At 35.4% G+C, this 16,128-nt stretch overlaps 1 protein-coding gene across 2 annotated transcripts; it reads left to right on the top strand.

Moving 5' to 3' along the window:
* The first annotated feature begins 974 nt into the window (after positions 1-974).
* On the top strand, positions 975-10,963 carry ccnp (cyclin P). Of its 2 annotated transcripts, none has more exons than NM_001044959.1 (9): positions 975-1,104; positions 2,348-2,476; positions 2,747-2,822; positions 6,110-6,279; positions 6,359-6,457; positions 6,570-6,725; positions 6,797-6,955; positions 8,742-8,920; positions 10,326-10,963. In NM_001044959.1, exons 1-9 carry the CDS (start codon positions 1,054-1,056, stop codon positions 10,501-10,503), a joined length of 1,197 nt encoding a protein of 398 aa, NP_001038424.1. In that variant the 5' UTR covers positions 975-1,053; the 3' UTR covers positions 10,504-10,963. The 2 variants fall into 2 exon arrangements, with proteins under 2 accessions (NP_001038424.1, XP_068070889.1); XM_068214788.1 differs by having other exon boundaries at positions 987-1,104; positions 2,320-2,476; positions 10,326-10,962.
* The last annotated feature ends 5,165 nt before the right edge of the window (positions 10,964-16,128 follow it).

Genomic DNA, 16,128 nt, shown 5'->3' with positions numbered 1-16,128 from the left:
CTGTAGTTTGTGATGTAACGGGCAGCACAAATGCCTTGATACTTCAGGCTGTTGATGTTGCCATCCACTCTGCTGATCTCTCGCACACCCCCATACTGAAATGTAACCCCAAACCATCATTTTTCCTTCACCAAACTTGACTGATTTCTGTGAGAATCTTGGGTCCATGTGGGTTCCAGTAGGTCTTCTGCAGTATTTGTAATGATTGGGATGCAGTTCAACAGATAATTCATCTAAAAATCTATCTTCTGCCACTTTTCCAAATGATCAACTAAAAGTCAAGTTATATATATATATATATATATATATATATATATATATATATATATATATATATACATATATACATATATATATATATATATATATATATATATATATATATATATATACATATATACATATATATATATATATATATATATATATATATATATATATATATATATATATATATATATATATATATATATATATACATAGGTATTTATTTTTTATAATTTATTTATAAAGGTATTTTTTTTATATCCAATAATTATAAATAGGCTAAATGTTTACTGTAGGAAACATCTGGTGGTGGGTGTTTCTAATAAAAAGCAGTGTTTAGTACAGTGGATCCTGACCTTTTTGTCTCTAAGGTCCTCCTTATGCGCTAAGAAATATTTTTGCCTAAATCTATCATTAATGGTGTCGACTCATTAAAATGATAAAATCCATGTTTTGTTTTTTTTTAGATACAGAAAAAAAAATTATAATGTAAGCCGCTAAACTAGTTTATCAGTTTTATTAATAATGAGAGCAACAGCTCAAGCAAACGTCTACCATATATTTAAGCAATTTATGTTTAACGATTTAAAGCTCTTCGAACTCACTGCATTTCCAGAGGCTTGCGTGACAATAAAGCAACCTATATAGTGGCATGGGGGGCAGAGCTTAGGGAAGGGTCAATTAGGAAGCTTTATTAGTGCCACTTGTGTCAATTAGCTAACTCTACATGTCAGTGTACAGCTGCAGGTTCGGCGCATGCAGGTAGCTGCAGTGTCCAGGTGAATCATGGCTCTGACTGGGTTTTGTGGTTCCAGGCAACTGTTGGACCGCCATATGGTGAGCATTTCAGTGTTTACCAAATGATGTTGCCGTTTGTTTTCCTTAAATGGAGCTTAGTTGTAATTAGTCCACAGTCTTCTGATTTCTTGAAGGCCAAGTAAGGCGATTGCTATGATTTACTACCAGAGCTTTTGTGCACTTTTAGAATGAACGTTTTAGATTTGAATAAAATTGAGGTGTGATTGCTTGAGGAAAGCAGTCCTCCGTTTTTAGCTCAAATGTTTGCTTCGAAGTGGTGGTTACGAAGTTCCTTTAGAGCTTTAAGGGACTGCAGGTTTCAGAAATTATTGAGCTATAGAATGTGTGTTAGTCTTTGTGTGGAGTTTTCCACAGATCTTGTTTTACTTGGAACCGAAAGCTAGACTAGTCAGAAGGTGTCCATGTTAATTATTTTATGTATTTTGAATAAAAACTGAACTCATTTGTTTGGATCTCTTGCATTGTTAAATGCTGAGTTCCACAATCAATTGGTGTCGAGACTGCATGGAGGTGGTAAAGTTGGCTTTAATTTCACACATCCAGACTTTCACCTTATTGTAATTTCAGAAAAGTGTTCTTTGCAAATTCTTAAAAGGTAAATCACATTAGCAGCCATTGACTATCAAAGTACAACATTGTTCAGTCAATTAAATGGGGCCTATTTTTTTAAAGTCATACTGCGTTGTATGGATGTGAGATTTCACACCAAATATACAGTCAGAAGTTGTCACTGTTCATAAATGAACGAATATTTATATATGAAACCAACCTTACCTCAATTTTAACCTAAAGGTTATTACAAATATAAGTGGATTGAACACAAAACGATTAAGTTTCCCCCTAAAAAAAAACTCAAGATTTATTGTTTCCATTTGATTTTTAAATGAGTAATTTGAACAAATTAATTTTGTGTATGTTTCAAACACCAAAGCAAATGAGGAAAACCCCTACTCCTGGGTTGAAAATTTAACCCAGCATTTGAATGTGTGCATATTTACCTGCGTTTAGTTTGATTTTAAATTTAGATCATCTAAATCATTGAAAGACTGCAGTTTTTGACCTGCCGATGCTTGACTACACTATAAAACACTACACAATTCCTTCATGTTGTCTTAATACAAATCGATTAAGTTAACCTGCTTTTACAAATTTAAGTAGATTAAACATAAAAATTAAGTTTCTCATTTTAAGTCATTTGATCAAGCAGCAAAAGGCATTTTTTTTTAAATGTAGTGAATGAATAAGAATTTTGTGCTTGAAGACTGAGGACAGACAAGTGCCACTGCGGACGTGGGCAAACTCCTGTGTTCTGAAGGAGCGCAGGGTGTTTGCTGAGGGAGAGGAGGTTGGTTCAGGACAGCACTACAAACCCGCACAGGAGAGTAGATGGGTAAGTGCAGCGCTTTAGTTTCAATACTTAAAATGAATGTTTAAAATGTATGGTTGCATCTATTGTATAATTGCATTGCAAAGAGAGGATGATGGGAGGTTTAAATAAATGCTGCTTATTAAAAGATGTGAAGATTCTTGGAAATCTCAAAAAAAAAAAAAAATTCTACATCCCTTCAATGGATTGTGTACCGTTTGTGCGCTTCTCTGAATGTAATTGTTATAGATGCACCCTTTGTTCAAGTCATTATTCTGAATCACATTTCTTAAGGTACAAAGACTTCCCATTTCTGCAGAGGATGGGATCATAATGGACTACGCTCCGCAGGGTGAACCAACATCTTCAGGTGACTTGATATGGCTATGTCTAGTGAACGCTGAAGTGGAGCAAATGTTTTTCGAAATTAAGACTAGAATGGTTGTTCAAAACCTTCCATCAGCATGGACCTAAAACTATTGATCCATTTAAATTACTTTGATCAATTACAGTATGCCGAATCTAGCTCAGTTTACTGCTGCAGGATGTGATGCAACTTAAAGAGTAAATGTATATCTTCTTGCATGAATTTCATCTGGCAGCTGCAAAGTTGACCTCAGGTTTTCAGCTCAGAGATGAGCTATTCTTGCAAATACAGTGACTGTTAACTATGCTAATATGCACATTTTGTTGCTTTTAATGCCATTTTCATTTCTTCTACTTTAACAATTTAAATTTCAAGAGGTAGTTCATGCAAAAATGTGAACTGTTACCATTTACTCACCGTTCACTCATTCAACAGAAGGTCCTCGAGTAGGTTTTGAACAAGCTATTTTTCAGATTGCTGCTTGATCGTACCCATTGACTTCCATGATTTTTTCATACCATGGGTTCAGTCAACCAGCTGTTGTTCTATTGCGATGTTAAACTCAAATTTAAAACCACATGAGGGAGAATAAATGAGAATTTTATTTGATACTCAAGGCAGCAACTGACTTATTTTTAGAACAATTAGGGTAAAGTTTTTTTTTTTTTTTTTTTTTTTTTTTTTTTTTTTTTTGTATTACCATTTAAAACTCTGCCATATTCTGCCTCCCAAATATAGCTTATGCCCCTTCAATTTATTCCTTGTGCACTGTTCAAATTTACGACACTTTGTTCAGGATGAAAACATCCTCTGAATTAAATTGCTGTAAAAATGCATCAGATTATTATTTTTCTCAATTCTTTTGGAATAAATCTTAAACTAAAATTGCAAAATTACAGGATTTTAACTCTAATTGCTAAATTTGCGAACTCTCTTGGATGATTTGGTGAAACGCTGTATTTTCAATATAAAAAGTAATTGTGGGCTGGATTTTTAAAAAAAAACTCAAAATTTGATTGAAAATTTGATTTTCTAAAATGCAAAGCGTGCAAATGTCTCTCGCACACACACACACACACACACACACACACACACACACACACACACACACACACACACACAATTGAATTTGCTTTTATACTCTATAAAATCCAGAAATGTACTTTTTTTTTTTTTTTTTTTTTTCAGAATTTTTTTTTCAGAATATTTTTCTTTTTGCAAAGGTAAAGGGTTAGTGGTGCCAACTGATGATCTACAGTAAAGATTACAAATTTTACCTTCCAACAGGGAAAACCACCAACAATCAAAAATGCATGATTATATGGTGTCATGGTTTTGTAATAAAATGTGGCTGTAATGGAAGTCAATGGGGCAAAAACTGACACCAACAGTAAACTAGAGAGAACAAATGAAAATCTATCAAAGGCAATGCTGTTTCACGTGTCCAAGACTTTAATAAAAGGTTAAAATAAATCCTAAAATACGTCTTTTTTTTTTTTTTTCTCCCCCACCAAATCAGTGACATTTTGTGGATTTGGCAATTAAAATCCTATAATTTTCTAATCAATTTAATTGTTTATCTGATGCATTTTTACATCATTTTAGTGGATGTTTACATTCAGATCATATCAAAAGGATAGTAAAGTTATGAGCACATTATTACTCAATCACCCCAGAGTGGATGAAAACATCCCTAACAGTACACAAGGGTTAAGGATAGAACTTTCCTTCCCAATCACAACATGGTGATGAGTTTATAAATGACTCTTTCTAGTGTACAAAATGTTCACTTAAGCCTAGTTCACACTACAGGATTTTAAGCCCAATTTGGAAGTTAACGAGCTCGCCAACAGATCGGGCTGTGATCGGAGAAAAGTCTTGGCATGCTCTGCAGTCTTTGTGTTCAGTAGTTCACACAAAGAGGCCTGTGAGGTGTTATCACAGACAACTCACAGACATAAATTCAATAACTAGCATGCTGAATATTCCAGAGCAGTCTGCTGACTCGACCCCATGTGCGGTCAGATGAAGTGATGAGCTGCAGCCTATCAGCATGAGCTGAATGGCCACTGTGCTCAGGAGCTTAACAAATGTCTGTGATTGGCCAGAATGGGCATCGATACACCTTAATTCTGCGATAACGCAGACACTGGAGTAGGCTATATTAACAGTGAAACTAGAACTTTGTAACCGTTAGAATTACCATAGCAGTTATTCTGACCGTTCTCAGGTAAGACGTCATATTTAAATTCAAAGCTTCTTTTGAGATTAAAACTAAGATTTAAATGTTTCATATTTTTCAACTTTTAACATTTTTCTCTTTTTGGTAATACAACCTTTAAATATGTAGTTAAGTCAGAACACCCACCAAGGTCTTTGCTTTCATTTTCCAACAGGAGCTATTTTGTGGCACAATGTGCTGTTTTGATATCTGATTTAAGTTTGATTTGCTATCAGAAATATGTTAGCAGGAAGTTGCTAGGCAAAAAAGGCATGCATATTTAAAGTCACCGCGAAACGCAGACAGGCATGCAGTCATTTTGACCAATATGGTTATTAAAGATAGAAATACTCTGTTCTTTTCTGTCCTTTTTTGAGTTGCAAAACCTTGTTAGAAAGACAAATATTTTGGAATTGTCATGGTGTTATAGATGTCAGTTTTTTCAAAGAGTTATTAAATTACAGTAGTTATAGTGTTAAAGCCACATCTTGAACCTTGCAGATGAGCGATTTGATCCGCTAATGCAGGGGTGTCAAACTCAATTCCTGGAGGGCCGAAGCCCTGCACAGTTTAATTCCAATCCTGCTCCAACACACTTACCTGTAGGTTTCAAACAAGCCTAAAGGACTCAATTAGTTTGATCAGGTGTTTAATTAGGGTTGGAACTAAACTGTGCAGACCTGCGGCCCTTTTGGAACTGAGTTTGACACCTGTGCGCTAATGCATCAGCTGACTGACGATGTTTTTAAACGCTCTCTTGAAAGCTTGAAACGCCATCAGTGACGTCATCAGCACACAAGCAGCCAATAGTGTTCAGCTTTTTCTGCCAGCCCCTCCCTCAACATTTCATCGGCTGCGGTTTGGTAGTTTGACTGAGCTGTTGGGGAACAAATGCTCCCCCCCATCCCCCCCAAAAACTTGAAACATTTCACGTAGTGTTGCATAGTGTGCACATCACAATGACTTAAAGACACAATCAAGTAGTGTGAACTGCACAGCGATCTGCCGATGTTTAAAGTCATGTAGTGTGAACCAGGCTTAACCAGTCCGTGTTCTGCAACCATGCTAGATGTCTATGAAGAGGAAGCCTTGCTGAAGTACCTGAACAGGTTGCCTGGTCCACTCAGTTTTCAAGAGCTGATGCCTGGACTTTTGCGCAGAGAGGTGGAAGTAGCCATCAGTAAACTCGGCCTTCTTTTTGATAAAACCTACGCATGGGACATCTTTTCAGACATGATGGTAAGGATGAGATGATGATTCTGATCACCCCCCCCCCCCCTTATCACTGTGCTCATGTATCCGTTTCCCCTGGTTGTAGAGAAGCCAGCTACTATGTACTCTCCCAAACGCTGACCTGCCTAAGCCTTTCACTGACACCACAAGAGCCATTTTGGTGGACTGGCTCATTCAAGTCCATGTAAGTGCTGACGTGGGCTTAAGTTGTTGTAATGGAGTAAGAGTTAGAGGAGTAATAAGTTTTAGATAAAGTATGCTGTTTAACTAAAGACTGATGCTTGTTTTTACCTTAGGAAGTGTTTCAGTTCTCAGAGGAAACGCTTTATCTGACAGTGCACTTGTTGAATCGAGCACTCCGGCTCATCAAGGTGTCCATCTCCGGCCTGCAGTTGTTGGGTGTGGTTTGCCTCTTTCTGGCTGCTAAAAGAGAGGAATGTCTTTTACCAGAGGTACATTGGTAGTAAAACACAGGTTTAATGCAAACGAGGATCGAGCATCTCAAAATACAAGTGTTTGACAGGTGTCCGAGCTCTGCTACTTGATGGAGAACGCCTACAGTAAGAAACAGCTGCTGCGGATGGAGAGGAGAGTTTTAATTGGTCTCAAGTTTGACCTCTATCACTGTCCGCCACTTCATTTTCTTCTCATCTCTGCCTCCATCGCACGCTGCAGTGACAAGGTCAGTTTACTTTAATTTGACCACCATTACCACTATTAAATGTCCCAAATCGCACCTTAAAGGGTTTGTTCTCCCAAAATTAATTTACATGTTGATCCAATACCCTCAAGTTTTCGTTAATCATCAGAACATAAATTAAAATGGTGGAACTGTTTGGCAAAAGATTTGACTGAGTCTCACTACATATCAAATGATTAAAATAATTATGTATTATTTTAGTCATTTGATATGTAGTGAGACTCAGTGACAAGTAAAGTAATCATTGTGCTGAGCGCTTCTCTTCCTCTTAAACTGAACAGGGAGGGGGGGCAAGCGCGCTTTGGCACGGTTCAAGGCAACTGTGCATAGTGTGAGCACACCCGACGATATTTTTGATGGAATCAGAAAGCTCTCTTATCCTCCATAGATGGCAGAAAAATTACTTAAAACAATCCATGTAACTTCAATGGTTCAACTGTAATCCTATTAGGTGAAACAGTTGTTTTGCTCATAAGCAGTAAACGCACACTCCAATCTGACATAAAAAACCTTAGCAAACTAAGTCGCTTTTACATTTTATTTTTATTTGTTTTGCTCTTGAAAAGTTGATTAATTCTCTCTCGATCTAGGGCTGCATAATATTAAAAAAAAATTGTTACTGGGAATTATTAATGATTTTATTTATATATATATATATATACATAAATATAATTTGCTTTTAATTTCGTATTTTTATTTCTCATTTCTATTATTTCTTTCTTTTCTTTATTTCCATTTATATTTATTATTATTTCTACAATTCAATATTGCCATATGAATACACACTGTTTCACAAGATGGTTGGATTAGGTTTTCTAGGCAGTCCAACAGTATTCGGTATAGAAATTTAATCACAATGCAAAAAAAAATGCTTTTTCTTTTGCGTTCTCATTTCTACATTAAAGTAAAAATTATTTTCACCCTCAAGTCGATGGCTCAAATAGTTCAGATTCAACGTTGTATATGTTGTAACGTGACCACATTGCGGATCACATTGTGATATCGATGCTGAAATGATGTATTGTGCAGGCCTATTGTACTTAATTTATTTTTTTATTTTTTCCTATTAAAATAAACATATGCAGCAATTACACTTGCATTTAATCATTTAGGTGGTGTGCATTGATGCATTTTCATTTATAAAATAGTTTTTGATGCATCTGCCCATTAGATAATTTTTATGCTTATTTTATTGTAACACTTTGCATGTTTTTAAAAAGGTATTACCAGGGGGAATTAATCAAACAATGAATTAGACTTGTGATTAACTTTTCATACAGTTTGTGAATTTAATTTTGTATTTATATTTATCTAATAGAAATATGAAGTTATGTATATTGACCTTGCCATGAAATGGTTTTGTTGCTGATGTGACTAAGTAACCAACAAACAAAACAAAACAAAAAAAAAAACTCCAAAAGAACAAATGAACAAACCTATAAACGAGCGAGCAAATGAATAAACGCCTGGTATCCACTATACTCCCAACATATTTGGCCTGCACATACAGAGCCTTTTGAAAACCCTAAAGATTGTTTTAGTTTGTAAATGCTGGTGTTTTGTTTAGTGCATATGACATGTACTATTATATTTATTACTATTGCTATATTTACACTGCCAGTTATATTAGTAAAGTATAATGGCCGAACCGCATTGTGTAACTTCAATATATTGGGTATTATTATCATCATTTATTTATTTTAATTTTTTTGGGCATGCCACCTGTACACAGTCTTGCTTTTTAAAAAGTATGTTCCTGTGTCCTCAGGTGGTCTGGATGGCACGATACCTGTTGGAGCTGTCGCTTCTTGAGGGTCGGTGTGTGGTCTATCTGCCTGCTCAGCTGGCTGGTGCTGCCCTCCGTCTGGCCCGCAAGATTCTCCAGGAAGCTGCTGCTCCTGAGGCAGAAATGGCCTGGTGCATCGCCTCCAGTATCCACATAGGAAGGTCAGTAAAAACAGCCCTCTGCTGGAGATTAACCTTCATGTACACAGACACATGCCACTGGATGTAAATTTTTAAAAATCTGAAATTTTATGCCAAATTTATAAGCTTTTTAAAAAATGTTTAATTCTAAGCTTTGATTAAGCAGGCATTTTGTGGTGTTATTAGAAATTGATCATTTTAAATTTATTTGAACATTAAGAATTTAGGAAGGAATGTTAGTCTGAAACCTTTATTTACAGACTTATGTTGGTTGATGGTATCTATTGTTTTCCATATCTTTTCCCCATTTTATTTTTTTTAAACCATTGTTAAATATTTTAAGATGTTAACCTACAACATTCATTCATGTCTTAGAATAATAATAATAATAATAATAATAATAATAAAATATTTCTAGAAGATTTGCAACTACAACACTGTGTCTCAGGAAATTTGAGTTTTATTATAAAATCTTAAAGATGTGCACCTACAACACTTCATGTCTTGGGACAATTTATTTAATAATAAAAAATAATACTAATACATATTTCTAGATGTGCACCTACAATATCATGTCTTAGGACAATTGAGATTTATTTATTAATTATTATTATTTATTATTATTATTATTATTATTATATTTCTAAAAGATGTGCACTTACAACACTATCCATATGTCAGGACAATTGACGTTGTTGTTTTTGTTTCTAGTAGATGTGCACCTAAAACATTCATGTCTCAGGACAATTGAGTTTATTATAATTATAATAAAATTTAAGATGTGCACCTACAACACCATTCATATCTTGGGACAATTTATTTATAAATGCTAAAAATAATATTAATACATATTTCTAGATGGGCACCTACAATATCGTGTCTTAGGACAATTGAGATTTATTTATTATTATTTCTAAAAGATGTGCACCTACAACACCATTCATATGCCAGGACAATTGAGGATGATGATTTATTAGTGTTGTTATTATTATTACTACACTTCTAATAGATGTGCACCTACAACACCATTCATGTCTTGGTACAATTGTTGTTGTTGTTGTTGTTGTTGTTGTTGTTGTTTTATTATTATCATCAGCATTTTTTTTTGATCCACTAAGACAAGAATGGGTGTTGTTGAATAGATTTAGGACCATTTTAATTATCCTCTTAAATGTTGACTACTGCAGTTTTTAGAACTGTTTTGAGGACTGGAACTCCTTTGTATTAGGGGTTTTGAACAATGTATTGCTTTAAGGGGGATATCCATATGGTATCCACCCTCACCAACTACCTTATCTTTGACATTTAAAATCAAATAAAAACTTTGACATTTAAAAAAAAAAAAAATTAAAATAAATAAATAAACAAATCAGATGTTCAAATAGCGTCAGTTCTTATCTGTCTTTCCTTCATCTGTCCATCACAGTGAAGCAGTTCTCCTCAGTATAATGCAGATCATGGCCATAGCAGCAGCAAGAGCACAAACTCGTGAGACCCGGGCCACGTTCATAAAGTTCTCCACCGTACAGACTCTCCATGTCAGCATGCACCCTGCCCTGAAGGCGGCCCCTGGCCTACTGGGTTTGTCGTGCCCTCAGACATGATGCTCTATCAACACCAATGAAGCCAAACGGGGCTGGATGTGTTCAGGATGGCTGAACAAGTGCTGCTGCTCTGGGCAATGGAGGAGAGGGAGGAAAAAAAAAAAAGCAGAATATGGCCAGACAGGAGTGTTGCGTTTTTCACTGGATATCAGTCAACAACTACATGCCTCCACTGGAAAGCTGCCTGCACTTTGTGGACTGAATTGTTTTCTGTAATGTTTTATGGTAATCTTAGGTCACATATTGTATTAAAAAGGATTAAAAAAAGAGTTTTGTAGCTTTTTAAGTGTTTATCAACGCTATGGTCAACTTTATATGCTTGAATAGGTGTTTAGTGTCTTATGAATTGATGATGAAGCACTTTGAAACGTTTATGGTTTTAAGTGTTTTTGATTGTTTATGTATTCAAGGCTGTTTTAAGATTGTGAAAAAATAAATTAAATATCTTCTTTGTGAAAACTGATTATGCTCTTCCTTTAGTTTTACTCGTGTGTCTGTATGTGAATGTAACCTTTTTTTTTTTTTTTTAAATAAAAAACCTGTGTAGGTTCGTTGCACTCCACTTCTCACATGACACTCTTAGCAGGAGCCTCGTGCAGGGTTGCCAGATCTTCAAGCTAAAGAAAAATGCGTATGCATGTTTGTTTTAAGTCTTTGATGTAAAATGTAGCTGCATATGTTAAGGTTGGGCTCAAAAGCATTTGGGATTAGAGAAATATGTCAGTGTTCTGGGTGTATGTGGAAGTGTAGAAAAGGCATATACCAAAAATGTATTGTGTAAAACATTACATGCACTATTCAGTACAAACCATTAGAGTTGACGATGTTACAAGGATGTCATGTTTTGTCGAATGAATTAAGGTTGTACAATAATATTAGGCTCAAATAATGTTGTATAGTTCCTCAGGTTTACAAATGGTAATTGTAGACAGAAACATGGGTGCAGATTTAATTAATCTGTATTTGACCTCTTATATTCACTTGTTGTGCAAGTTTATTTTATGTAAAATCACTTAATTCTGTATTAAGTGGGAAATGTCAAACCTGTAACCTCTTACCGTAAAAGTAGCTCATGTACACACAGAAGCACCGCGGACTTGGCAACTCTGTGTTCTCTTTTTTTTTTTTTTTTTCATTTTATGACGTCGACTGAACCGAGAGAAATTTTTCAACGGGCGCTGTTCACAGTAACAGACATGTGCGCGCGGCTTCGCAGCTCTCGCCCTCACATGTCCGCGCACACACGCAGCGCTGATTGGCTGAGCGGAGCGCGCTGCGTCATCCCGCATTGCGAAAACCACGTGGCGATGTAGTAGAACAGCTGAGCGCCGGAGCTCGGGCACATTTGAGAGGCGCGTGTGAAGCGCAAGATGATTTCACACAGACACATTTCCAAGGAGTTTTGTCCTCTGGTGTGTGTGCGCGCTCTTTCAATGACTGGCATTGTTTCACACGTTGCCATCTCATCAAACTCGAACGAGGGCTATAAAATATGGCGATGCTTTAAGGCACAGTTCACCCAAAAGTGAAAATTCTGTCTTCATTTAGGCTCAACACTCACTTTAAATGTTCTCTCTCTCTCTCTCTGTCTCTCTCTCTCTGTCTCTCTCTCTCTCTCTCTCTCTCTCTCTCTCTCTCTCTCTCTCTATATATATATATATATATATATATATATATATATATATATATATATATATATAGTGTGTGTGTGTCATAACAGTCAAAAATATGTTATCAAAATAACCCATTGAAAAATGGAATCTGATGCAAGAAAAGGCACCTTTCACCGTATTGTTATAGAGAAAACATGTAATAAGTAACTTATTTCAATCTTGGACCTTTTTCTTAAAAGAAAAAATGACCAATAAAAAGTTGAAGTACCAAATGCAGCCCATATTAATACTAATTACGCTATTGTTCATGAATTTTCCAATGTACTTTTTTTTTTCCTACAAGAGAGCCTAGTAAAAATTGTAAAAGTCTACATTATTATTATGTTGTTGTTGTTGGTTTCAAATGGCCAAATTTGGAGACTGAGGACTGCTGGCCAGTCTGTTATTTAATGAATTACAATACCACAGTGTTTAAATTTAAAATAATAACAGACTGCTATTTTTCCTCCTAGCAATATGTCATAAAGTAGCCTCTTCAATTTTTGGTACATCAGAAAGTTTGATCATACAAAAAGCTAATTTAGCAAAAAAAAATGCAGTATTTAAACCTCAATTAAATAGAAAATAAGTCGAATAACTGCAAAAATGTCCACTTTTTGAGAACTAAAGTGGGCATCAAGCTAGAAGCTTTATTTATATATATATATATATATATATATATATAAATTTGACAAAAATAGAACAATTCAACAAATGTTTAAATAAACTCAAAGGTTTGGAACCACATAAAAGCTAAAAAACATGGGTACATTTTCAAGCATGAACCACACACTATAGCCTATAGATCCAGATTTGTTATTTCTATCTATTAAATTTATTTTAAAATTTTAAATTACAAAACACTAAAGTTTCATGTAAACAATAAACAGCAAAAAAAAAAAAAAAGATAAATAAAAAAAAACGTGCAAATAAACAACATGTCTATAATCAGCTCACTGTCGATGTATGCTTTACAGTAAACTTGTCAAATATATATAAAAATAAAACTTAATTCCTTATCTGCCCCACCAACAAAAAATGATGTTTGGATTGCATTTCTTAGGTCCTAATGTCACTCGTTAACACACTCAATGCATTTTTTTCAACACATCCCTTAATTTCCAAAATATCAACCTCTACCAAATGGTTGAAATGTCAGTTTATGGTAAAAGTACTGGAATTAATACATATATGAAAAATCACAAAGTATGAAGTGTAAGATCAATTTATAAAAAACACATCATATTAATCATTTTTGAATACTAAATCATTTTATTTTTTGAATTATGCCATAAAATATTTCAGATTCTCATTTTAACATGTTTTCTTTTTTTTTTTTTTTTTTTACAATAAAACCAAAATCAAGTGCAGTAGTGCAACAGGGTTATGTTTGTTTATTTGTATGTTTGTTTGTTTTCTTGGTAAACCAACAAAGCTGTGTGTGTGTGTAAACCATTATTTAACATATATTTAACAGTCATTATTCAAAACAGTCAAAACATGGTCAACGATTTGGTAGAGCAGGCAGTCAAAGAGTTAAAAGCATAGTTAAACTAAAATGGAGAACTCTGTCATCATTTACTCCTACATTCACTTCCGATGAACAAAAAAAGAAGATATTTTGAAGAAAGCTGCAAACCTGGAAAAATGAAAGCCAGTGGTTATAGGATATCAGCTTTTGTGTTCGAAAAATACATTAAATGTAAAGTAGTGCTTTCGCTATTTGAAATCTATAAAGCGTATTATAAGGACAACACTGACATTTCTCTAGTTTTTTTATTTTTATTTTTTTTAACCTTTTTTTTTTGTGGCTGATACAATACAGTGTAAAAAAAATAAAAATAAAGTTGCGTGTGATTATAGTTATCAGTGACATGTTCTTCAGCTAACACCGAGGCTGTTTCCTCCTGGCATTACATTCAATTCCACTGACAAGATCACAGGTTGTGAGCCCAGACACTTTACTTTTCCACTTGGTTTTAACGTGCATTCAAATGCATGTGTTCATATCTCCCAGAGACTCTCTCCTCTCATTTCTTCATGCAATAGGCTCTCTTTTGTGGAAGCACTCAACGTGATGCTAACATAGTCTTCTATTGAATGAATGAACACATTATGTGGTTTAGGAGTAAGCAGGAAAGCAGGCAAATTAAAGGTATAGTTCACCTAAATCTGAAAACTCAAGATTCACACACCATTTACTTTTCAAACATTCATTCTGACAAACACAAAAGAAGATGATTTGAAAAGTGTTGGAAACCTGTAACAATTGACATCTGCATTTGTTTTTCCTATATGGAAGTCGATGGTTACAGCTTTCTTTAAAATATCTTCTTTTGTGTTCAACAGAAGGAACAAACTGAAACCACTTAAAGCGGAGTAAATTTTAATTTTTGGGTGAACTGTCTCTTTAAAATAAACAAATGTGGATGCCAAGCACAAATTTGTGTGTTTGAATACCAAGATTGCAAAATATGATTACCTTTTGGTGGACTTTCTCACAACACGTATTACATCATTTTGTGGCTGTTCAAACATTCAACCACACGTTTACACTATCAAAGCAGTTTCATCAAATCAACTTCCAGCTACCTCTGGGAAAGCTCAAAACATTTCAGACTCCACTTACACGTTTACCATTCACTTGTCATTAAAGTAATCTTTAAACTGTTTGTAATGGGGCCTGAAATGGCCTTTCCTTAAAGGGATAGTTCACCCAAAAACTGACATTTTCCTGACCATTTCCTCACTCTTAAAGGGCCATGAAACCCCCTCATTTCAGCAGGGTGTTTTCACACCTCTACTTTGGAAAAAGTCTGAAAAGTGGGCGTGTCCAGCTCTGTTTAGGGGGGAGTGTCGGAGGAACTAAAGTGGGATGGTGTGGGAGTGTCTATTTGGGCACGCTGAGTTTCAGAGTCAAAACACACACACACATAGGGGAGAAAGTGTTTAGATGGACATCTGTAGTCGAATTATTTGCCAAATTATTAAATGGTGGACTTTAACTGCAGTTTGGCTCTTTCATTCAGGGAATTCATTCATCTCGCTCGCGACAAACGAGATATTTGATTCGAGGAACTGCTCTAAGCATGTATTTTTCATGCAATGTTTGATACCGCACGGCGAATGAGAGAAAAAAACCCTCAGCATTTCCCGGAAACTTAGATGCACACGGCAGGTAGCGTCAGAAAGCCGCGTGTGTTATTCCGGTCACAAAATGCGGTGAAAACCCTACACATGGTTAAAGTTTGGTTATAGTGCTATAATGTTTACACTCTGTGCAATAGTTAGTTCGATACGAACAAACTGAATAAACAAAGAGCACTGGTCGCTCACTTACCAAATCTGTAGAGACAGGACAATCAACAGCAGCTAGAGCCGCGTCTTTATTAAGAGGAGACTAAAGCGAATCCGGATCTCGTTTGCAGATGAGAACAGCTGTCAAGTAAACAATGTTCCTCCTTAGACACGTAAGTTATTGTTGTCGAGCGTCGCATACACCGTTAATCCACACGTGATCCAGCTGCGCTCTCACAGAGAGAAAATTAAAACAAAACTTAACTGCAGCAAACTATAAAAGCAACACTGCACGCTTGTTTTGCCAACACAACGTGGCGTCTCTGTCGTCTAAACACTGTGACAGTAATGAATATTAATGAAGTTGCACAATAGAGCGCACTCATTGGTTTGAACCAAGCCTTACTCATGCATTAATGCATCAAACTGTAAGACGTAATAAGACTCACTCTGGCACAGGCGTCCAGTCTGCACGATGGAATACAACGCTATTATCTCATGGCCGTGACGCAGCTTCGAAAAATCGTTTCAAACCGGAAGTACGAATTTGCTTGAAATAACGCAAAAACAACCAATTTACACTTTTTAGTGAAATATAGGTGTCCTAATAGTGTTTTTAGCAGTGTGGGACACATATACGACTGTCAACAGCTCAAAATATGTGTTTTGGTGTTTC

This window comes from Danio rerio, chromosome 18 (genome assembly GCF_049306965.1).
Source record: "Danio rerio strain Tuebingen ecotype United States chromosome 18, GRCz12tu, whole genome shotgun sequence".
Classification (NCBI taxonomy): Eukaryota; Metazoa; Chordata; class Actinopteri; order Cypriniformes; family Danionidae; genus Danio; species Danio rerio.
This window is presented reverse-complemented; position numbering and strand designations above follow the sequence as displayed.

Excerpts from the sequence above, each read along its gene's own strand:
- ccnp (NM_001044959.1), top strand. The coding sequence starts at position 1,054 with ATGGCTCTGACTGGGTTTTGTGGTTCCAGGCAACTGTTGGACCGCCAT. Across the intron at positions 1,105-2,347 it reads AACTGTTGGACCGCCATATG|ACTGAGGACAGACAAGTGCC; the intron begins GTGAGCATTTCA and ends TTGTGCTTGAAG. Across the intron at positions 6,956-8,741 it reads TCGCACGCTGCAGTGACAAG|GTGGTCTGGATGGCACGATA; the intron begins GTCAGTTTACTT and ends CTGTGTCCTCAG.